The sequence below is a fragment of the Phoenix dactylifera genome, chromosome 3 (assembly GCF_009389715.1).
Source record: "Phoenix dactylifera cultivar Barhee BC4 chromosome 3, palm_55x_up_171113_PBpolish2nd_filt_p, whole genome shotgun sequence".
Taxonomy (NCBI): domain Eukaryota; kingdom Viridiplantae; phylum Streptophyta; class Magnoliopsida; order Arecales; family Arecaceae; genus Phoenix; species Phoenix dactylifera.
Window position 1 is genome coordinate 22,717,460 of NC_052394.1, and position 25,229 is coordinate 22,742,688.

The 25,229-nt window shown below is 38.6% G+C and overlaps 2 protein-coding genes and 2 non-coding genes across 4 annotated transcripts; 2 read left to right on the forward strand and 2 right to left on the reverse strand.

The window, feature by feature from the left end:
- Positions 1 to 1,116: 1,116 nt before the first annotated feature.
- Positions 1,117 to 1,328, reverse strand: LOC113463354. Its single transcript, XR_003387457.2, has one exon. It is a non-coding gene; the product is annotated as a small nucleolar RNA U3 (small nucleolar RNA).
- A 5,574-nt stretch (positions 1,329 to 6,902) lies between these two features.
- LOC103716500 (epsin-2-like) lies at positions 6,903 to 9,113 on the forward strand. The gene is made up of 4 exons (XM_008804527.3): positions 6,903 to 7,323; positions 7,759 to 7,881; positions 7,979 to 8,140; positions 8,234 to 9,113. Exons 1-4 carry the CDS (start codon positions 7,205 to 7,207, stop codon positions 8,739 to 8,741), a joined length of 912 nt encoding a protein of 303 aa, XP_008802749.2. The 5' UTR covers positions 6,903 to 7,204; the 3' UTR covers positions 8,742 to 9,113.
- Positions 9,114 to 11,897: 2,784 nt separating this feature from the next.
- LOC113463355 lies at positions 11,898 to 12,109 on the reverse strand. Its single transcript, XR_003387458.2, has one exon. It is a non-coding gene; the product is annotated as a small nucleolar RNA U3 (small nucleolar RNA).
- Positions 12,110 to 16,930: 4,821 nt separating this feature from the next.
- Positions 16,931 to 18,848, forward strand: LOC103716526 (clathrin interactor 1). Its single transcript, XM_008804557.4, has 4 exons — positions 16,931 to 17,123; positions 17,563 to 17,685; positions 17,783 to 17,944; positions 18,038 to 18,848. Exons 1-4 carry the CDS (start codon positions 17,017 to 17,019, stop codon positions 18,303 to 18,305), a joined length of 660 nt encoding a protein of 219 aa, XP_008802779.1. The 5' UTR covers positions 16,931 to 17,016; the 3' UTR covers positions 18,306 to 18,848.
- The last annotated feature ends 6,381 nt before the right edge of the window (positions 18,849 to 25,229 follow it).

A 25,229-nucleotide genomic window follows, 5' to 3' on the forward strand; every position in this document is an offset into this window, starting at 1 on the left:
TTTCAAGAAAACCAAATCCAACTCACCATAAAAATAGAAAAAATCTAAAAAAATGATATTTTCGAAATATATATATTTGACTGGTTCCCATTAGTGCCAATTTGTCCACGACATGAGTGACCAAATAACACTTAAAAAAAATCCGCGAAGCATCAAAATCCTAGCATTTCAAGTAAACCAAACCCTACTCACCATAAAATAGAAAAAAAATCTAAGAAAAATGATATTTTCGAAACATATATGTTTGACCGGTTCACATTAGCGCCAATTTGCCCACGCCACGATGACCAAATAACACTTAAAAAAAATCCGTGAAGCATCAAAATCCTAGTATTTCAAGAAAATCAAACCTTACTCACCATAAAATAGAAAAAAAAAATCTAAGAAAACTGATATTTTCGAAACATATATGTTTGACCGGTTCACATTAGCGCCAATTTGTCCACGATACGTGACCAAATAATGCTTAAAAAAATCCGTGAAGCATCAAAATCCTAACATTTCAAGAAAACCAAACCCTACTCACCATAAAATAGAAAAAAAATCTAAGAAAAATGATATTTTTGAAACATATATGTTTGACCGGTTCACATTAGCGCCAATTTGTCCACGACACGATGACCAAATAACACTTAAAAAAAATCCGTGAAGCATCAAAATCCTAGCATTTCAAGAAAACCAAACCCAACTCACCATAAAAATAGAAAAAAATCTAAAAAAAATAATTTTCAAAATATATATATTTGTCTGATTTGTATTAGCGCCAATTTGTCCACCACACAAGTGACAAAATAATATTTAAAAAAAAAAATCCGTGAAGCATCAAAATCCTAATATTTCAAGAAAACCAAAACCAACTCACTAAAAATAGAAAAAAAATCTAAAAATAATAATTTTTGAAATATATATATTTGACCGGTTCATATTAGCGCCAATTTGTCCACCACACAAGTGACCAAATAATATTTTAAAAAAAATTCGTGAAGCATCAAAATTCTAGCATTTCAACAAAATTAAACCGTGTAAAATAGAAAAAAAATCCAAGAAAAATAATATTTTGCGCAAATGGGCGCCTTGATTTGCTTGCCTAAGAGAGGTTAGGCCAAAAAAATTATGGGTCTGTCAGACAACCTCGGGACCACCCCATCCCCTGAGAACAAGAGATAGGAACGATCCTCGACAGTACCGATCCCAAGAGATCGTCACCGCTAATCACGCTCTAATCCCAAGGTTACGTGTCATCTACCAGACAGAGTTGCCCGTCAACTTAGCAATCAAGAATACGGTTGTACGAACCTATAGAACAGATCCCGTTCAAGTAAGGTCGTGCCGCAAAGCGTCGAGAATCGCTAATTAAGTTAAATATTATTTATTCTTCTAATCGATGTGGGACTAATCTCCTGTGGCACCGATGCGGTCAGTGTACCGGTGCTGCCGATGGAAAGCCTGGCAAAGGTTTGGTAATTGGAACATAGCGGTGAGTTTACCGGACAGGAGCAACTGCACATGAATCAGTCAACTTGTTTGATAAAAGTCAACATTAACCAAAAAAATCATGTTTCTAGAATAATAGCATCCACAGGGCGAATAAATATCAAAAAAGAACATGAATAATATGATTTTGGATCCGACCTCACCTACCGAGTTGAGGGGTTAATGTTTATATTTGGAAATATTACTGCTAGAAGATTGGCTATTTGCACCATAAAAACGTATGTAAATATGTAGCGGCGCTTCGTATGAGATCGGTCCTTTTATCACTAATTTGAACTATTTTTGTCCACTTGGTAGATCTAACATCTCCCACTTCCCTCTTTCCGTGCAATATTATGTAAGTTCTTTTATGATGCTTTGTGACGTTCAAAAGCCACCTTCCTAAGCCTTTATATTGGAGGTGTGATGTGCTGTAGCTTGCTTGGAAGGCTGTAATGGGTTTTATCTCCTTGTTATAAATTTTCTCTTGAATTCTTTTTCTCGCTTCTATAAAACTCCTGGCAATCATGGAATTATCTTGGAAATGCATATTTCTTCTACAAAACCATTCATCAAGTGATCCCTTCGTCCTCTCTATTATTCATTTGCATCATGTGAATAAGCTTATGGGACTATGGATATCCATACTACATGCATTTCCTTCATCATGTTAAGCACATTCATAGTTGTTGCTGTACTTGTCCAAGTATGAGCGATATTTTCTTTGGTAGTCATATTGTCAGGCTATATATTGATATACATATTTGATGCAGGACAGCAGAAAAAAGAGAGAGAGAGAGAAGAAGGAGAGGAGAGAAAGAAGAGAAGAGGAGGGGAGGAAGGAGAACCAGGCTTCTTACCTGGCTCTAGCCATGGCTTCATACCAGAGTTTCAGAAAAATAGAAGCTAATTCGTTCAATCATTCATCATACCCTAAACACGAATATAGACGCATATATATAGGGTCACAAAATAACAAAAGACTCCTACAAAAAAAAAAACAATCCCATAAAAGCCCTAAAATGACAATATGCAAATGAGCCCAATCGACATAAAATAAAATAACATAAAATCAATCCAAAATAAAATCAAACTGGCTGGATTGGCTGGACCCTGTAGCGACTATTGACCCGAGTAATGGCTGACCTGGCATCGGTGTCCGCACCAATATTGCTGTAGTTGTATCATAAGATATAGGGATTCTCTCTTCTTATATTTTTACATATGGTTGAATCACATGCATCACATGTTGTAAGTGCTATGTTGAACAAATCTAAATAAACAATGACAAAATAAGAACGGTGTAAACATTCCAAATCCATCGTTAACTGGTTGGTTCCAATATTAAATAATGGCTTCCTTCATTAGGGTCAAGAAACAATTTTACTTGTTCTTGAGAAAGAACTCATAAATTTTGAAACATGTTAAAAAATTGTTTTCCCTTAATGATTTTGTTCTAGGATGCCTAGACACATGGCCTATAACAAGGACCAGCATGATATAAAGGAACATTTGGTATTGCTAAAATGATACAAACATTGTTTATTTACTCACTTATTTTCTTGTTCTGACTTGGCATTGACTTGTCGTTGACTCATAAATTTGACCAATTCCCATGAATCACACTCACTCTATAGTGTTATGTGGTATGAAAAACATATGGGTAGCAGGATAGCAACCCCTAGCATCTCTCTTTAGCCATGATTTTATTGACGTAAGTTTGTGAATCTAGCATTTTGGTTATCATGACTCCAGTGTCCGGTCCACCTTTTGACAAGTTTAAACTAGGTGTCCAGAGATGGGCTACCCATAAAATGTAATTGCTCCAAGGTGCTCTATAATGTCTTTGGCCTGGACTATCAAGAGTTACACTTTTTGAGGATTACATCGATCAAGTGGTTCTAACCCATGATTTTTTGCATTTAAGCGAGAGACTGGTACTACTGAGCTATTGGCTATTGCTCAGTTTGCATTAAGAGTCATAATTCTATGTTAGCCTGTGCAAACAAGTGTCGTGCATTAGTTGCAGTTCCATAGCTTGGCTTGGATCATAGATAGACCGGTTCAATTAATAAAACTCTTGATGTTAGTTTCGTACAACAAGAAATTTTAGAGGCATCCACTTACTTAAGAGAACTAGATTGCTTTTCTCTTATTATGTAGCTCTTTTCTGATAAATCATCAAAATCAAACTCAGACCCATGGAGCCTCATGACCCGACCCATGATCCGATTCGACCAGACCCGCGTAGACCCGACCCGATCTGAATTTTAGGACCCGCGGATCCGGGTCGGGTCCTAAAATTGAACTCGAATCATTTTTTGGGTCGGGTTTGGATTTACCGAACGGATCCGATCCGACTCGAATGGATCCGAAGAGAAAGAGAGAGAGAGAGAGAACAAAAAAAAAAAAGAAGGAAAAGTGAGGGAACACTCGACCCGTCAGGATTCTCTCTCGATCTATTACACTGTTGATACCTCTGGTGTCTCGGTAGCTGGTTTTTTTTTTTTTTTCCCCTTCTGTTTTTGGGCTTTTGTTTCTTTTAACGTTTGAAGGGCGAAAGTGAGGGAACACTGAACTGAATATGGGTCATGTGACAGTTTTCTGCAATGAAATTGGATTTTGGAAGACGGTCTGGGATTATTTTTTGTCCTCGTGAGTGGGGAGCTGGGAGACACCAAGTTCCGTCCAATCAGTCGTATGGATAAAAAACAGCGTGGTATGACCTTTGGCTTGTTGACCGACCTAGTTAGTCATGGGTCACCTGTTCTGACTCAAGGTCACCCATGACTTAGCAAGTCTTTCGAGTCATGGGTCGCCCAACACCTCATAATTACGATATGACCAAATTAGATTTATCCAAATTTTTTTTCAAAAACACAAGAAATTGGATCCGATTCGGATCCAAATCCGATCCGACTCAGACCCGGATCCGAATCGGACCCGACTCAACCCGATCCATTTTTCAACCGGATCGAATTTGGGTCCAAAATTAGAATCCGAACAAAAAGTCGGATTGGGTCGGGGTCACTCAGGATCCGACCCGATCTATTTGCACCCCTTAATATGTCTGATCGATTCACAATAGTGTCAGTTTGTCCATGATACGAGTGACCAAATAATATTTTTAAAAAAAATTATGAAGCATCAAAATTCTAACAGGAAAACCAAACCCTACTCACCATAACATAGAAAAAAAATCCAAGGAAAATGATATTTTTAGCAAGTGGGCGTCTCGATTTGCTTGCCAGAGGGAGATTACACCAAAACATATTTTATAGGTTTGTCAGACAATCTCGGGACCACCTCATCCCCTGTGGACAAGAGATTGGAACAACGATCCTCGACAGTACCAACCCCAGGAGATCACCACCATTAATCACGCTCTAATCCACTTACTTATCTTAGATAGGCCGGTTCAAGTAATAAAATTCTTGATGTTAGTTCCCTACAACAGAAAATTTTAGAGGCATCCACTTACTTGAGAGAACTAGATTGCTTTTCTCTTATTATGTAGCTCTTTTCTGATAAATCATCAAGATCAAACTTAAACCCATGGTGCCTCACGGCCGTTCTCTTCTTTGAATGAATATTATATCACTTAAGGCCAATTTGGTCATTTTTTAAATTTTTTCTGACATGACATTTAGTCTCATTTAAGTTTATTGTTTGGCTAACATTCTGTTAAGTCATGGATTAAGTGTTGGGTAAAAACAAACCTCAAAAGGATAGATTTTTCAAACTATAGATTGTAAGTATACCCTAATTTTAAGGGCTTCTTGTAATTTACTCATCACGTAAGGGCAATTTTGACTTTTATACGAGGTAAACAGGTTCACTAATGCGATTAATTTAACTGGATATAAGTGTAGGTTTTACAAATTAGTGGGTATAAGTATAATAAACATAAAATTCAAGAGAGTTTTTTAATTTATTCTTTTTTTATTAGTATGATTTTATTAGAGTGATTTGAGGGATCATATAACAACTGGTATCAGCGAGTAATATTTTTCTTTACTAGCATAATTTTACATCAGCCTATATTATTTTTCTTATATAAAGTTTGTATATTAGTACATATAACCTCTGAGATATACCAAATATGACGGAGCAGAAAAATAAAATCAATTTTCTCTCTCTTTTTTTTTTTTTTTTCTGTAAATATTTTAACATCATAAGAAGATGTAGTCATGAAAACTTACCTAACAGTAATATCTTATGATTAAACCCTCTCTTTCCCTCACACACACGCACACACACATGCATGTGCACGTGCACAGCCCCGTGACATTGCAATACCATAGTCTATTCTAGTATTAAATAGTGTAACATTGCTCAGCCATATATGATGGATGGTAATAAAACTATTTCTATGTTAAACAGACATTTACTATATTTAGCTCAATTCTTAATTGAGAGACATGAAAAATCGACCTTCCAAAGTTGAAATCGTGCTTATCAAATTACATGAATAATAAAAAAACTTAATTAGCTCGGAGATCTAAGCCATCCATGGAATCTATCATGTGCACTACCCATGCGAAACACTAGTGAAAAAGGAGATAGATGTAACCATGGGCTTCCAAATGAGTCATAGGTATGCCATGTAACCAAACTATTTGCAATGCAGCTTATATTTGTGTTAAGTTGCTTATGTGCTCCCACCTCCTGACTTTCTGAAGGTGAACTTTGATGACAGTATAGGTGAGGGCTGAAGTTATAGAGGTGTGAGATTTATCATCAGAGACCACGCTGTTAGACTGATGGCGGCGGTCGGTCGGAGGATTTTTGACACATCCGTTGTGTGCGCCAAGCTCAGAGCGGCCTAGGAGGGGTTGTCTTATGCTAGGTAGGCATTGGGGGCGGATCACATACTTCTTGAGGGGGACTCGGCTTCGGTAATCGCATGGGTCAGGAGACGGGGTCACGCCACTGAGAAGAAGCCGATGCTTAGGGACATTTGTAGACTTTTAGGAGAGTGCAGATCTTACCAGGCTATGCATGCATGCAGGGAGGCGAACCGTGCCACCGACTGGGTTGCCTCTTTTGTGGCTCACCATGTGGGAGGATTCGTCTGGGTGGACGATGCGTCATTGCCAGAGGCCTTGGACAGTCTTTTGTTTTCTGATTTTATTAATTGCATTTATACTTGTCTAGCGCGTGAGTCGCCGTTATACCAAAAAAAAAAAAAAAAAAAAACTAGTCATTGAGCATGAGTGTTACATATGCAGAGGCATGTTGAATTGTTTGATTTGGTCCAAGTCCAGAATCCTACAATGACGCATGCAGCGTTATCCTGGATACCGTATACAACAAGGCTGCACTAGTCGACAAGAAGAAGATAAAAGTCAGCAGAGCATGGGTTCCATGACGCCCGCAGCAAACGGCTACATTTTCCAATTTAAATTTCGAACTTCACCCGGAGATCTTGACTTCCCCGTCCCTGGTCTTACAAAGATGACAGAGCCATGCGAATTCCTTCCGTTGGAGATTCCAATCCCACCACCTCCTGTCCCCTCTGGATCTCCAGTCCACCGTTCGATCCCTCCTCCATCGCTTTCTCGCTTGCCTCATCCTACGTAATGGCATTTCAGTCCAGAGGAGTAGGTGCTAATTGTTGAATTGGTGGAGCAGTTGCCCTTGCTGTCTCTTCTCTTCTCTTGCTTACGCGTTCTGCCCGCTAGCTGAAAGACCGTCGCTATTTTGCTGTTCTTCTGGGGAGATCGGAGACATGTCGATCGCCATGGGAACCCCTTTCTTCCATGAGCTCAGGAAGCAGGCCTCCTACTTCTTCAAAGAAAAGATCCGGACCGCACGGTTGGCTCTCACCGATGTTACTCCCGCTGAATTGTAAGCTCCATCTGGTCTTTGATATGCTTTAATGTCTCTTTTTTCTTTCTTTCTTTCTTTTAAGAAAATCTTGATATCAGCCATTAGATTGCAAAGTATGTACAAATAAATTATGATCTTTCATTGTAATTCGAAGTCACGATTCTCTATGTTTGGTGGTGCATGGAAATCTCACTAGAGCTTTAGAATCATGAAACTGAAAATTTCTACCTTGAGAAGAGGTCTTTTTTTCTTTCTTTCAGATTCATGTTTGATCCTTTCAGTATGATCTTTAACCTCGAAGTAAAGACTGCCCGAAAAATCTACTCTTGAAATCCAGAGTTTTTTAGCTCCAGGGTACAATAAAGACATTATTTTGAAATTAAACCTCCAAGTGCGGCATTAGATTCAAGATTTTAGATCATTTATTGGTTGTGACATTGATCTTGGTTGTAGGCTGACAGAAGAAGCAACAAATGGGAATCCATGGGCACCAGACGCGAGGACAATGGGTTTCATATCACGGGCGGCATTCGAGATCGATGACTACTGGAGAATTGTGGAGATCCTGCATAAGAGGTTAGCAGGTTCATCATGGTTTCGATGGTGTTCTGATTTGGTAGTTTCTGTGGATCCGTGTTCTGAGAGGTTTATCGACCTTTTGTCGTCGAATTAGGTTGGCCAAATTTGATAGGAAGCACTGGAGGGAGCCTTACAAGGCCTTGATACTTTTGGAGCATCTTCTAACTCATGGACCTGAGAGCACCGCAGAGGAGTTTCAGAGCGACAAGGAAGTTATCCAAGAAATGGAAAACTTTCAGTTCATTGATGAAAGAGGGTGAGAAATGAGGACTCATCATTTAGATTCGGTATTGTTTTGCGAGGTACCATAATCCCATTTTCAGATATGGATGTTTGAATTGACTTGCAGGTTTAACTGGGGACTGACTGTGAGAAAGAAATCAGAGAGGGTGTTGAAGCTGCTTGAGAAAGGGCCAGTTCTTACAGAAGAGCGGGACCAGGCTCGAAGAATTACTCGTGGAATTCAGGGATTTGGTAGCTTCAATCTAAGTTGGTCATCCACCAATAAGAATGGCATCGAACAGGCTTCGAATTGTTATGGGAGAAGTAATTCGCACTACGAAGGTTACAGCCAGCAGGAAGACATAGTCCCTGATAGCCAAAAGGAGAATTTAAGTCCGGATGATCGGCTTGATTTGCAGATGAACAAGAAAACTGAATCAGGAGAGAGACTGATGAAGGAGAATTCAGTGGACAAGAGTTTGCCAAAAAAGGGCCTTCCTCCGAGGGAATCAAGACCACTTTTGACTTGTCAAGAAGGGATGAAAAATGAATTCCAGAGAGAAGACCACCCATTTAACAAACTTGAATATCAAAGCATGGAGTCAAGGCTTCTTTTAAGTCGGAATTCAGTCTGATCTTCCTGAAGAAATTTGGGGCACGAGGCTACAGAGTGAAAACTAGCAGCATCTGAGGTTGTTTGACCAGATCTCTCGCAACAGCCTATTGTTCTTTTGTTTTCTATAGTGATTCTATCCAACTCCTCAGCTAGAGCTATGATATGAGGCCATGATATGTCACCACCTATCGAGAGTTTGATGCAGGATTGCCATCTTGAGCTTTGCAAGTAGACGTCGTGTCTGCAAAATTACTACTATAGCTTAGCATTATATGTGGTGATCATGTCCCTGAAGTTTGTGTAGCCCTTGGGTTTGTTATCTGTAGAAAGGAGTGAACAATGTATTGATACGAAAATATGTGAATGATGATAACATGCTTTGTGCTTGCCAGTGCATTGGTTAGAAAGCTAGTTGGCTTAGAAAGCTAGTACTTGGGATGATGAACATAGTTTTCTTATGATCATTTGTTAGCCTACTGAAATAGAGCTTTTAAGTATCAGATCATCAAAATATACGAACGGAAAAATAGTAAAGACTAAAAGCAATGCTAGTTGGGAAATTGAAGAGCCAAGCAGCAGAGTAACGATAGAATGTCATTTTATCATATGTTGTGAAGAAAGCTAAGTTGAGGCACTATATCCATAGAATCGAAGTGTTTAAAAAAATAAAGTCACATGGCATACATAAGTGCTGCATGATTCATTAATTTAAGCAAAACCTGGTTCTCGGTACTTAAAGATCAGAATAAAAAGGCATAGATAACTACAGTGATAATGCTCTGCTTAAAAAACTAAGCATAAATAATGCAATTTAAATTCTGCAGGCTTATGCTTAAGGAAATAATCGTGTTCGACAGGCCACGTCTTTTGCTTGCATATTAATCTGACCTTGCAAGCATGTCGGGGAAGATAAGTCAGCTTACAGGTAGCTAATATTAAAGTTAATCATAAATATCTTAACCCCATACTCATGCAGCCATAGGCAGGACAAAGTAAGAATATTGTCACCATGAAGATATCTGCAACCACAAAAAAACTCACCAAGGTAGGTCATATAGTATAAAGCTGATCAGAGGGTGAAATCCAGAAATGTATGGTATGATATCTGATAAGTAGTGCTGGGATGATAAGAGCACAAGCTATGAAGAGCAAAGATATTCTTTATTTCCCTGCAAATTAAACAAGGGAAGTCACCAGATTAAAATTCAGAAAATCAAGATAGAAGAATGTGGGGACCTTCAGGGAAGGCCTAAGATGCTGATGAAGGAAAACTCACAAGTGAACACAGTGAGGATAGAAGGGTTTATCAATATCCACTGAACTAAGATGACCGTGTGAGGTGATGCCAATTGTCTGCAAGAATATAGGAAGAGGAATGCTGCATGGACCGACTGAATTATTTAGACCATACTATAAACTAATAAACACTACCTTGAAAGAAGACTATCATAAAAAAATGCAACAAATGATTATGTTGATTCATGTTGTATATTATAACATGAATTATTTAGCTCCCCTACCCCCCGGGCCCCTCTGCAATCCGGCTCTAGAGAATTATAAGACACTTCCATTTTTTCAAGAGTAAATGGTAGGTCTCTCCTAAGGTATGTTCTTATGGGACACAATCATAGATCAAGTGGTCTTGGTGGGCTTCAACTCAAAAGTCATCCGACAACTTATATATATATTGAGCTCTTTCTCGGCATTTCTTGGCAAACAGCCTTTATTTTTCCTTCCTGCATGCCTTCAAGTAGCATTCTAACATTCTTTGATAGAATGAAGGAAGAATAAAAATATTAAAAAAGCATTCTTTTCTTTGTTTTTTTGACAAAACCAGTGGGATATTTTTTAGCAGCAGGAGGCTTGTCAACAAGCCTGTTGTCTATACTCCTAGTCCAATTTCACAACTTGATATATATAGGGTGGTTTAGGGGGGTAAATTAGTGGGCAAACTGGAGGAATTCATAAAGATATCAATTACCCATGTCAAGGATATATTCAGATAACACGATGTTAATATTCACATCATGAGCATTTCGGACTTTGTGGAATTCTGTATCTTTTCGTTCATAATTCTACTTTTAAACTTCAAAACTAATTTGAGGTTTGTAAAGGGGATAATACCATCCCGTGTGTGAAGAAACCATGTCCGTTTTCCTAAGTTGTTATGCAGATTAATTACAAACTCTATCTTGTCCATCGCTGACAATTTATAAAATCCTTAGCCATTCATCAACAAGGAACAGAATATCACTCAAATTTTGCAAGCACCCAACATCTTCTCTTCTTTAAAGACAACCATCATCCCTAGCTTTAACGTAGCAAATAAACCCTTTCAAAATCTTAAAATTCTAAATATATTGCATCAAAATCATTAATCTTGCTACAGTAATTAACCAAATTGCAGATGGCACTAGACCTTAGAATCCTAATTAACGATATAAATCAGAAAAGGATACTTGAGTATAAAGATTCAAAATTTGAGGTTAAGTACCATAGTCCGAAACATATATATTTAACCGGCTCACATTAGCGCCAATTTGTCCACGATACAAAGTGACCTTAGAACCCTAGTTAACGATATAAATCAGAAAAGGATACTCGAGTATAAAGATTCAAAATTTGATTTCAAGTACCATAGTCCGAAACATATATATTTGACTGGTTCATAGTAGCGCCAATTTGTCCACGACACGAATGATCAAATAATAGTTACAAAAATTCGTGAAGCATCAAAATTCTAGTATTTCAAGAAAATCAAATCCTACTTATTATAAAAAAAAACTAAGAAAAATGGTATTTTCGAGTTTGAACGGTTCACGTTAGCGCCAATTTGTCCACGATACGAGTGACGAAATAACACTTCAAAAAAAATCCATGAAGCATCAAATTCCTAACATTTCAAAAAAACCAAATCCAACTCACCATAAAAATAAGAAAAAAATTTAAAAAACTAATTTTTAAAATATATATATATAGCCGATTCATATTAGCACCAATTTGTCTACGACACGAGTAACCAAATAATATATATATAAAAAAAAAAAAAGCTGTGGAGCATCGAAATTCCAGCATTTCAAGGAAATCAAACTCTACTCACCATAAGGTAGAGAAAAAAATCCCGCCTCGATTTGCTTGCCTAAGAGAGATTACACCAAAAAAAATTTATGGGTCTGTTCTGTCAGACAACCTCGGGACCACCCCATCCCCTGCGAACAAGAGACAGGCACGATCCTCGATAGTACCGATCTCCGAAAGATCGCCACCGTTAATCACGCTCGAATCCCGAGGTTACCGTCATCCACCAGACTGTGTTGCCCGTCTCCTTTGCAATCAAGGACACGATCGTACGAACCTATAGAACAGATCCTGTTCAAGTAAGGTCGTGGCATAAAGCGTCGAAAATCGCTAATTAAATTAAATGTTATTTATTCTTCTAGACGATGTGGGACTAATCTCCTGTGACACCGTTCCGGTCAGTGTACCGGTGCTGCCGATGGAAAGGCTGGCAAACGTTTGCGTCGTGTGATGCATAGCGGTGAGTTTACCGGACAGGAGCAACTGCACAGGAATCAATCAATTTGTTCGATAAAAGTCAACATTAGCCAAAAAAATCATGTTTGTAGAATAATAGCATCCACAGGGCGAATAAATATAAAAAAAGAACATGAATAATAGGATTTTAGATCCGACCGCACCTACTGAGTTGAGGGGTTAATGTTTATATTCGGAAATATTACTGCTAGAAGATTGGCTATTTGTACCATAAAAACGTATGTAAATATGCAGCGACGCTTCGTATGATCGGTCCTTTTATCACTAATTTGAACCATTTTTCTCCACTTGGTAGATCTAACATCTCCCACTTCCCTCTTACCGTGCAATATTATATAAGTTCTTTTATGATGCTTTGTGACGTTCAAAAGCCACCTTCCTTAGCCTTTACATTGGAGATGTGATGTGCTGTAGCTTGCTTGGAAGGCTGTAATGGGTTTTATCTCCTTGTTATAAATTTTCTCTTGAATTTTTTTTCTTGCTTCTATAAAACTCCTGGCAATCATGGAACCATCTTGGAAATGCATATTTCTTCTACAAAACCATTCATCAAGCGATCCCTTCGTCCTCTCTATTATTCATTTGCATCATGTGAATAAGCTTATGGGACTATGGATATCCATACTACATGCATTTTCCTTCATCATGTTAAGCACATTTATAATTGTTGCTGTACTTGTCCAAGTATGAGTGATATTTTTTTTGGTAGTCATATTGTTAGGCTATATATTGATATACATATTTGATGCAGGACAGTAGAGAAAAGAGAGAGAGAGAGAGAGGAAGCAGAGGAGAGAAAGAAGAGAAGAGAAGGGGAGGACAGGCTTCTCACCTAGCTCTAGTCATGGCTTCATACCAGAGTTTCAGAAAAAAAGAAGCTAATTCATTCAATCATTCATCAAATCCTAAACACGAACATGGACCCATATATATAGGGTCACAAAATAACAAAAAGACCTCTACAAAAAAAAAACAATCCCATAAAAATCCTAAAATGATAATATGCAAATAAACCCAATCGACATAAGATAAAATAACATAAAATCAATCCAAAATAAAATCAAACTGGCTGGACTGGCTGGACCTTGTAACGACCATCGATCCGAGTGGTGGCTGATCTGGCACTAGTGTCCGCACCAATATTGCTGTAGTTGTATCATAAGATACAATGATTCTCTCTTCTTATATTTTTACATATGGTTGAATCACATGCATCACATGTTGTAAGTGCTATATTGAACAAATCCAAATAAACAATGAGAAAATAGAGAATGTTGTAAACATTCCAAATCCATCATTAACTGGGTGGTTCCAATATTAAGTAATGGCTTCCTTCATTAGGGTCAAGAAAAAATTTTACTTGTTCTTGAGACTCATAAATTTTGAAACATGTTATAAAATTTTTGAGTCAGATTGGCTTGCAATAAAGACTCTCTCTCTCTCTCTCTCTCTTAATGATTTTGTTCTAGGATGCCTAGACCCATGGCCTATAACAAGGACCAGCATGATATAAAGGAACATTTGGTATTGCTAAAATGATACAAACATTGTTTATTTACTCACTTATTTTCTTGTTCTGACTTGGCATTGACTTATCGTTGACTCATAAATTTGACCAATCCCCATGAATCACACGCACTCTCTAGTGTTATGTAGCATGAAAAACATACGGGTAGCAGGATAGCAACCCTTAGCATCTCTCTTTAGCCATGATTTTATTGACGTAAGTTTGTGAATCTAGCATTTTGGTTATCATGACTCCAGCTTTATGTCCGGTCCACCTTTTGACAAGTTTAAGCTAGGTGTCCAGAGATGCGCTACCCATAAAATGTAATTGCTCCAAGGTGCTCTATGATGTCTTTGGCCTGGACTATCAAGAGTTACACTTTTTGAGGATCACATCGATCAAGTGGTTCCAACCCATGATTTTTTGCATTTAAGCAAGAGACTGGTACTACTGAGCTATTTGCTCAATTTGCATTAAGAGTCATAATTCTACGTTAACCTGTCCAAACAATTGTCGTACATTAGTTGCAGTTTCATAGCTTAGCTTGGATCATTGATAGGCGGCTCAAGCAATAAAACTCTTGATGTTAGTTCCGTACAGCAGAAAGTTTTAGAGGCATCTACTTAGTTGAGAGATCTAGATTACTTTTTCCTTATAATATAGCTTTTTTCTAATAATTCATTAAGATCAAGCTCACCCCTACGGTGTCTCACGGTTGTTCTCTTCTTTGAATGAATATTATATCACTTAAGGCTAATTTGGTCATTTTTTAATTTTTTTTCTGACATAGCATTTAGTCTCATTTAAGTTCATGGTTTGGCTAACATTTTGTTAAGTCATAGATTAAGTGTTGGATAGAAACAAATCTCAAAAGGATAAGTATAGATTTTTCAAACTATTGAATGTAGGTATAATTTATCCTAATTTAAGGGCTTTTTGTAATTTACTCATTACACAAGAGAAATTTTGACTTTTTATATGAGGTAAACAGATTCACTAATGCCGTTAATTTAACCGGGGTGTATGTGTAGATTTTACAAACTAGTGGGTATAAGTGTAATAAATGTAAACTTCAAGCGAGTTTTTGTAATTTAAATTTTTTTATTAGCATGATCTTATTAGAGTGATTTGAGGGATCATATAACAACTTGTATCAGCGAGTAATATTTTTTTTTACTAACATGATTTTATATCAGCCTATTATTTTTCTTATATAAAGTCTGTACATGAGTACATATAACCTCTGAGATATACCAAATATGACGGATCAGAGAAATAAAATCAATTTTCTCTCTCTTTTTTTCTTATTCTTTTCTTTTTCTGCAAATATTTTAACACCTATGATAAGAAGATATAGTCATGAAAACTTACATAGCAGTAATCTCTTATGATGATTAAACCCGCTCTCTCTCTCACACACACACGCGCGCGCACACACATGCATGTGCACATGTATAGCCCCATGACACTGTAATACCATACCATCTATTCTAGTATTAAACGGTGTAACATTGCTCAGCCATATATGATGGATGATAATAAAACTATTTCTATGTTAAACAGGCATTTACTATATTTAGCTCAATTCTTAATTGAGAGACATGAAAAATTGACCTTCCAAAGTTGAAATCGTGCTTATCAAATTACATGAATAATAAAAAAACTTAATTAGCTCGGAGATCTCAGCCATCCATGGAATCTATCATGTGCACTACCCATGTGAAACACTAGTGAAATAGGAGATAGATGTAATGCATATGGAGAACTATGCTATGATGCTCCAGTCCCCTCTGGATCTCCAGTCCACCGTTCGATCCCTCCTCCATCACTTTCTCGCATGCCGCATCCTACGTAATGGCATTCAAGTATAGAGGAGCAGGTGCTAATTATTGAATTAAATCAAATATTTTAAAATTTAAAAATTAAACATTTGACTTGATTAACGGCCGAGTGGCAAGCATCCGTGCACAAGCAAGGAAGCAAACATAGAAAGATCTCCAAAAAAAGCAGACCATGACAAGTGTCATGCATCCACGCGTAAGAACAAGCATGAAAAGGCCCTTCGAAGAAGGAAGGAAGCATGGATAGCTAAGTTGCAATAAGCCGAAGGATCAAAGGAGCACAAGAAGACACATCATTAATTCGCGGGAGGAGAGTCTGTTTCTTTTGATGCGCCTGAGCCTATATAAAGGGCTCTAGGGATCATTTTAAATACAATGAAAATTTCTCTTTTCTCTATTCCAAGAGCTTATATAAAAAGGGCTCTAGGGATTATTGGGGAGAAAAAAAATAAAGAAAAATTTTCTTTTCCTCATAATTTTTCTAAATTTCTTTTGAGCTATTTGCAGGCATGAACGTGCTCTTTTTTTCTTTTCTGGAGACGCATTGACAGGGAAGACGTAGTTCTGTGCTGGGTCATCGTATCTCTAGGAGATCTGTACTAGCAGACCTGTGCATAGGGGACATAAACTTTTCTGAGACAATATGTCAGCGTGTTTCGATCCACAGGCCAGCTTTTCTCTTTTTATTCATTTTATTATTCTATTGTCAAGTTAATTATTTACTAATTTATTCTTCTTATGTACTATTTTTGAATATTATAAATAGTTAATTATTAATTTATTAATTATATTTGTGCATCTAGACTAACAATTCAGGAAAGTTTATCTACTGTTAGCACTAGATTTTAAATTTTAATATTTATTACACATTCTGCCATATATTGAATGCACAATTTTGGTATTATATCATAATTGCCATATATCGCATGCACAATTTTGGTATGATATCACAATTGCCATATATTATATGCACCATCTTGGTATGATATCACAACTGCCACATATTGTACGTACAATTTTGGTATGATATCATAACTGCCATATATTGCAAGTACAATTTTGGTATGATATCACAAATGCCACATATTGTATGCACAATCTTGGTATAATATCATAAATCAATCTTTAAAAATTATTAAATCTAATTATCATATTTAAAATTAATATTTGTACTAATTTAGTATATTTTAGCTGTCACAGATTTTTGTTAGCTTCATTTGAGTGCTTAATTTTTCAAGCAAAATATTAGGTTGGCTAACACTAGTTGTTGAATTGGTGAAGGAGTTGCGCTTGCTGTCTCCTCTCCTCTTGCTTACGCGTTCTGCCCGCTAGCTGAAAGACCGTCGCTATTTTGCTGTTCTTCTGGGAAGATCGGAGACACGTCGATCGCCATGGGAACCCCTTTCTTCCATGAGCTCAAGAAGCAGGCCTCCTACTTCTTCAAAGAAAAGATCCGGACCGCACGGTTGGCTCTCACCGATGTTACTCCTGCTGAACTGTAAGCTCCATCTGGTCTTTGATATGCTTTAATGTCTCTTTTTTTTCTTCTTCTTTTTGTTTTTTTAAAGAAAATCTTGATATCAGCCATTGTTTTCTTTAGGCGGCAACAGGATGTACAAATAAATTATGATTCGGAGTCATGATTCTCTATGTTTGGTGGTGCATGGAAATCTCACTAGAGCTTTAGAATCATGAAACTGAAAATTTCTACCTTAAGTAGAGGTCCTTTTTTTTTTTTTTCCAGATTCACGTTTGATCCTTTCCGTATGATCTTTAACCTCGAAGTAAGGACTGCCCGAAAAATCCACTCTTGAAATCCAGAGTTTTTTAGCTCCAGTGTACACTAAAGACATTATTTTGAAATTAAACCTCCAAGTGCGGCAATAGATTCAAGATTTTAGATCATTTATTGGTTGTGACATCGATCATGGTTGTAGGCTGACAAAAGAAGCAACAAATGGGAATCCATGGGCACCAGACGCGAGGACAATGGGTTTCATATCACGGGCGGCATTCGAGATCGATGACTACTGGAGAATTGTGGAGATCCTGCATAAGAGGTTAGCAGGTTCATCATGGTTTCGATGGTGTTCTGATTTGGTAGTTTCTGTGGATCTGTGTTCTGAGAGGTTTATCGACCTTTTGTCGTCGAGTTAGGTTGGCCAAATTTGATAGGAAGCACTGGAGGAAGCCTTACAAGGCCTTGATACTTTTGGAGCATCTTCTAACTCATGGACCTGAGAGCACCGCAGAGGAGTTTCAGAGCGACAAGGAAGTTATGCAAGAAATGGAAAACTTTCAGTTCATTGATGAAAGAGGGTGAGAAATGAGGACTCATCATTTAGATTCGGTATTGTTTTGCGAGGTACCATAATCCCATTTTCAGATATGGATGTTTGAGTTGACTTGCAGGTTTAACTGGGGACTGACTGTGAGAAAGAAAACAGAGAGGGTGTTGAAGCTGCTTGAGAAAGGGCCAGTTCTTACAGAAGAGCGGGACCGGGCTCGAAGAATTACTCGTGGAATACAGGGATTTGGTAGCTTCAATCTAAGTTGGTCATCCACCAATAAGAACGGCATCGAACAGGCTTCGAATTGTTATGGGAGAAGTAATTCGCACTACGAAGATTACAGCCAGCAGGAAGACATAGTCCCTGATAGCCAAAAGGAGAGAATTTAAGTTCGGATGATCGGCTTGATTTGCAGATGAACAAGAAAACTGAATCAGGAGAGAGACTGATGAAAGAAAATTTAGTGGACAAGAGTTTGCCAAAAAAGGGCCTTCCTCCGAGGGAATCAAGACCACTTTTGACTTGTCAAGAAGGGATGAAAAATGAATTCCAGAGAGAAGACCACCCAATTAACAAACTTGAATATCAAAGCATGGAGTCAATGCTTCTTTTAAGTCGGAATTCGGTTTTATCTTCCTGAAGAAATTTGGGGCACAAGGCTACAGAGTGAAAACTATCAGCATCTGAGGTTGTTTGACCAGATTTTGTTTTCTTTAGTGATATGTCACCACCGATCGAGAGTTTGATGCAGGATTTCCATCCTGAGCTTTGCAAGTAGATGTCGTGTCTGCAAAATTACTACTATAGCTCAGCATTATATGTAGTGATCATGTCCCTGAAGTTTGTGTAGCCCTTGGGTTTGTTATCTGTAGAAAGGAGTGTACAATGTATTGATACTAAGATATGTGAATGATGATAACATGCTTTGTGCTTGCCAGTGCATTGGTTAGAAAGCTAGTTGGCTTGGCAGTCCTGCTTCTGATGAAAATTTTGAAGTACTTGGGATGATGAACATAGTTTTCTTATGATCATTTGTTTGCCTACTGAAATAGAGCTTTAAGTATCAGATCATCAAAATGTACGAACGGAAAAATAGTAAATACTAAAAGCAATGCTAGTTGGGAAATTGAAGAGCCAAGCAGCAGAGTAACGATAGAATGTCATTTTATTATATGTTGTGAAGAAAGCTAAGGTGAGGCACTATATCCATAGAATCAAAGTGTTTAAAAAAATAAAGTCACATGGCATACATAAGTGCTGCATGATTCATTAATTTAAGCAAAACCTGGTTCTCAGTACTTAAAGATCAGAATAAAAAGGCATAGATAACTACAGTGATAATGCTCTGCTTAAAAAACTAAGCATAAATAATGCAATTTAAATTCTGCAGGCTTCTGTTTAAGGAAATAATCGTGTTCGACAGGCCACGTCTTTTGCTTGCATATTAATCTGACCTTGCAAGCATGTCGGGGAAGATAAGTCAGCTTACAGGTAGCTAATATTAAAGTTAATCATAAATATCTTAACCCCATACTCATGCAGCCATAGGCAGGTCAAAGTAAGAATATTGTCACCATGAAGATATCTGCAACCACAAAAAAACTCACCAAGGTAGGTCATATAGTATAAAGCTGATCAGAGGTGAAATCCAGAAATGTATGGTATGATCTCTGATAAGTAGTGCTGGGATGATAAGAGCACAAGCTATGAAGAGCAAAGATATTCTTTATTTCCCTGCAAATTAAACAAGGGAAGTCACCAGATTAAAATTCAGAAAATCAAGATAGAAGAATGGGGAGACCTTCAGGGAAGGCCTAAGATGCTGATGAAGGAAAACTCACAAGTGAACACAGTGAGGATAGAAGGGTTAATCAATATCCACTGAGGTAAGATGACCGTGTGAGGTGATGCCAATTTTCTGCAAGAATATAGGAAGAGGAATGCTGAATGGACCAACTGAATTATTTAGACCATACTATAAACTAATAAACACTACCTTGAAAGAAGACTATCATAAAAAAATGCAACAAATGATTATGTTGATTCATGTTATATAAGCAACATGGACTGCCTCCAAGAGTTGATTTTCATGAATAAATTAGTAGAGGCAACATGGGCTTCAATAAGATTCACAAACTCCTTGTTCAATTGCCGAGCACTGAATATGGCTTGTGCAGAACATTTACACTGGGGAAAAAGATTCAAGAGATGAAATACAGATCAGCGATAAATTTATTTCCATTGGTGCTCCTTTTTTTTCTTCAAAAAAAAAACAAAAGAAAAGATAGAGACTTTTCTAGTCTCTGTTTTTACCTGCAACCCTAATGATATGGGAGAAAGTGATCTCGCAACTTATTATGAACTCGTAGTTTACCCAGTGATAAATAATCAGGATAGATGAAGGCTACCTCTGGATGCCTCTGAAAAAAATGAGAAGAAATCAACATTTTGATGAATCATTGTAAAAACCACAAATATGATGAACCATGGATCTTCTAAATCTACAAATGTATTTCCAAATGAAACAGAAGCATTGTATTAAGAACTTGGTTACCTCAAAGGATTCTTAATTTTTCCTTCTCTTTTAGATGTAAATGTAACTGATTGATTTAAGGATGCTAACATCAAGTAGAAATATGGCGGTCTTCCTGTGTTTTCTGTATACAGTACAAACTGTGTTAATTGCAGCGTCTCTGTCATCTATTATGGCAATGTCAAAACTTTCAGGAGCGGTTAGGTAAAACGACATTCAAAGAACGCTCCAATGACGTGAACATTGTTGGACCTGACTTGGACCACTCGATAAGTCACCATACGTCCAGGTCCAGTTCCATTTCATATACCTGGCATGACTTAACATTATTTCCTTATTTCCTCTTTCCAAGCTCACTTGTGTTCAAAGTACTTGAGAGATGTTGTAGGATCCAACTCACGCCATTGCATTGAAGCATCACTAACAACAGAGAATATAATCTTCCTTCGACCAAGCAAGCAAGCGCACGATACACACACGTATACATGCATATATATATATATATATATATATATATATATATATATATATATATATATATATATATATATATATATATATATATATATATATATATACATACATACATACATACATACATACATACATATGTATAGAAAGAGAGAGAGAATACCGAAATTGCATCAGACCACCTGCCACATTTTCTTGTCACAGCTCATTGGAAAGTGCAGATGGTCAATCTGTAATATCATTGGTTCTGTTGTCGTTCAAATTTGGCCCGATGGTGACCATGCCGGAGGAGTCGAGAGAGCTGCCGGCTGGAGCAGAAGAAGGAGAGCCACCTTCCATGCGACGGTGTACCTGCACAAACCCTACCGGTGGTTCTGGTGAGGGCCCTCCGACGCTCAAGTTAGAGTGGATCTTAATTGGTCCAAAAGTTCTCGTAGTGTTATCTAATGGGGCTATATATAGTCTTCGTAGAGGTGTCCAGGTGGCAGAGGTATGACCCGTCCTTATCATGGAGGAGATAGGTTTCAGACAGATGACGTGCAGCTAGAGCTTGCTTGAGGCGCACGATATAGGCCGTTACTATGAACGGTAAGCGTCGATGGGTGTGAAGGGGTATGGCTGGAGTAGCCTGGCATTGTTCTTGACTGTCATTGGCCAGCAAGCAAAGCATGGCGTGGTGACGTTGTAATGTACGGCCACATAGGCGGGCGTGGGCACGTACGTGGATGCGGTCGTGGGCGAAGCCGAGCTCGATGAGAGGTCGCATCGTGCATTCAGCGAGGTCGTTTTGGCGGGTGTTGAGGTCGGCCTAGCTTCCCTGATTCCAAGGTCTGCTTGGTAGGGCACCTCGAGCTCAAGGATCAGGGCACGTTGTTAGATGGGGCGCCTCGAACTTGGCCGGGGCGTATCGTCGAATACTAAGGAAGCCTCAAGCTCGGGTTGGGGTGTGTCGGCGAATATAAAAGGCGCCCCGAGCTCGATCGGGGCGCGTCGGCGAATATAAGAGCACCCCGACTTTGATCAGGGTACGCCAGCGAATATAAAAGGCGCCCCGATTTCGATCGGAGCGCGCCAGCGAATATAAGGGCGCCTCGAGCTCGGTCGGGGCGTGTCGGCGAATATAAGAGCGCCCCATGCTTGGTTGGGGCGCGTCGGCAAATAGTCCCGCGGTTGAAGGAGCTCTTTGGCTCACAACTGACTCAGTAGGGTGTTCCGAGCTCGGGCTCAGGATGTCATTACAGGCATCAAAGGAGGTTGCTGCAGGTCCTAGCATCAGAGAGATTTGGTCGAGGTCAGTTGAGCCTTCGACGGAGTCCGAGGTCGAACTAGCTCTTAGCGGGACTGAGGTCCGGCTCAATCGGTGTTGGGGTCTATTTGGCTGAAATTGGATGATCCTATTATTGTGAGCAGGACGATCCATCTTTCCCCCCCCCCCCCCCCCCCCCCCCCCCCCCCCCATCATCAGGTTCTGTTTATTTTTTGGAGCACTTCCCTTGATACCGAGAAGTAAATTATATTGATTCGAACCTATGCTTTGGTTTACCTGTACATATTGCTTTAACCCATGTATTGTTTGTGATCATGCTGTTATTTTTCAAAAGCATCAGTGCCATTCGAAGCCACCATAACCATCAATCTTGATCATTGAGTGCGAGTGGATGCCTCCTGATGCTCGTTTTACACTACTTTAGTTGACCGTAAATTATGACATCAAATTTTGTCTTGCAAGCTCCAACTAGTACACTAATTTGAGAAGTAAGAACTTCGATAAATCCTAATCACCTATCATACGGGAATACGTAGGTCCTCCTTATATATTGAACATCTGAATTCAGTGAAGCAGCAGCTTGAAAGTAACAAGATACTGCCAACCATATTCAGGATGAGTGCATGTGGTAATTTAATTCATACTGTTACAGCTTCCAGAAATACCAAAGCTCGGTGCCTAATATAGAATATATGTACCTATCAGCAGTATCTAATGAGCTATCCTATGAAATGTAGAAGGTCCTCACTGGCATACCTCCCTTTGATATGAGTGCTATCACTAGGTAAATAAAAACAAACTAGGTGCATCAAGTTGCATGTCACCTGCAGCTTTGTGGATCATGAGTCAAAGAGAAGCCTCTCGCGGCTGGGGGCTGTCAGTTATCCGATACCTCGGTCCCTGATATGGAGTTGAGGGCTGCATGGGCCGGCCTCCGAATATGCGCGATGTGTTTTGCAGGCCAGCTCCATTCTGATGGAGGAAGACTTGGCCATAGTAATTCGATGGATCCAGGGGGGCCCGACTGGGATGGGGACGGACCACCCCGTGACCCGAGATATTTGGAAGATGGGCAGTGATGGAATGGTCTTCCAGGCCAAATATGTATATAGAGAGGCAAACGAGGCCGCAGACTGGGTTGCGGCTTATGTGGCCAACCACATGAGAGGTACGCTATGGACGACTGAGGGTGAGTTGCCTAGAGCACTCCGGAATATTTTATTTTCCAATTTTATTGGGTGTGTTTGTACCCGAGTGATATGAACAGCCCGCTTAAGCGCAAAAAAAAAAAAAAAATAAAAGAATAAAAAGAGAAGCCTGACAATATTGCAGATAAGGATAAGGCATCTGAACTGGTGTCTGGATTGCGCATATATATATATATATATATATATATATATATATATATATATATATATATATATATATATATATATTGTGTCATATGCTGTACCAAAGCGACAGTATGCTGAAGTAGAAATATTGATAATGAATCAGTGATGACTTGTATGTCACAAAACCAGGGATCCCAGAGAGATGGTATTAGAGGATATTTTGTCACATATCAGCAAGACCTGAAAGATCAAGCAGACAACTCATAAAATTGAAATGGAAACAGTAGTACTTCACTGTACTGTAAGTGATAGATGGCCCTTTTAATATTGCCTGGAATTCGATGGTACACATTGCTAGTTGATTTCTTCAAAATAATGATCTTTCAGGGGAAAAAAAGAAGAAAAAGGGAAAGAAAGAAGTTACAGCTTAGAGCAACAAGTTTGGAAACATGCTGATAAGCATTTATGGGAAAGCAGTCGGGTATTAAAAGAGTAGAGAAGATGTTCCCACATTTAGTACATCCTCAACCAAGGAAATGGAATTGAGGAAGACCCAATTAGATCTGTAGGTTTATGAAAGCTTACTGTCACGACCCCCGCCCCGTTCCCGGCGGGCCGCCGCGACGGTCCTAGGGTGCGGGTAGGCATAAGGCCACCAGCCACCGCGTAGAACCCTACTACCTATCAATCATCAATGAATCTTGAAAAATTTGGCATGATGCATGCACAAAATGATCACTTTTCCTATAGTGACCTGTCAGGATTATCTCAATACATACAACACACTACCTGTCAGAGCAGCAATCACATAATCCGTCACATAATGAACCTGGACAATATATATCAATACATTATCTCAGGCATATAACTCATATGTATAAAAATCTGGTTCCCATTCCATCCATGGTCAAACCCATATCCACAACAGGATCTATGACTGTAACTATACACTATATACAATAGAAGGTTTATAATACACCAAAAGGGTATAAACCTCTATCTACATTATACTATACTATACTATGGAGCGGCACAGCTAGCAGGCAACCACTAATCTTGCTCTTCTCTATACAATACTGCCCTGCAATCAAAAACACCAAACTGGGGAGTGAGTATATAAATACTCAGTGAGTGGAGTAGAGAGTACTATGCACATGAGACAAGATATAATCATGGCTCGAGGTAAAATCTCAAGATCAATAACAAGATGAACATGAACTCAACATAAAGAATATGGAGTAAATCATCAATATCACCACAATCAATATCAACTCATCTGAAGCATATATGGAATAATCAAGTCAACATATATGCTACTCATAAATATGTTCAACAGGTCATAGTACTGAATCATATAAATCAGGTGTCAATAGGCTGAATCATCAACAAGACAGCTATCGGGAGGTGGGTTTTACGCCCCAGGCGAACCAGCAACAACTCCCTACTGCCATATGCATACATCGAATATGACACCACACCAATATGTAAATCATCACTAGACAGCTGTCGGAAGGTGGGTTTTACGCCCCAGGCGAACCAGCAACAACTTCCTACTGTCACATGCATATGCAGGATAAGACACCATACCGATAACATAAATGCTAGACAGCTATCGGGAGGTGGGTTTTACGCCCCAGGCGAACCAGCAACAACTCCCTACTGTCACATGCATATGCAGGATAAGACACCATATCGATAATGTAAATGC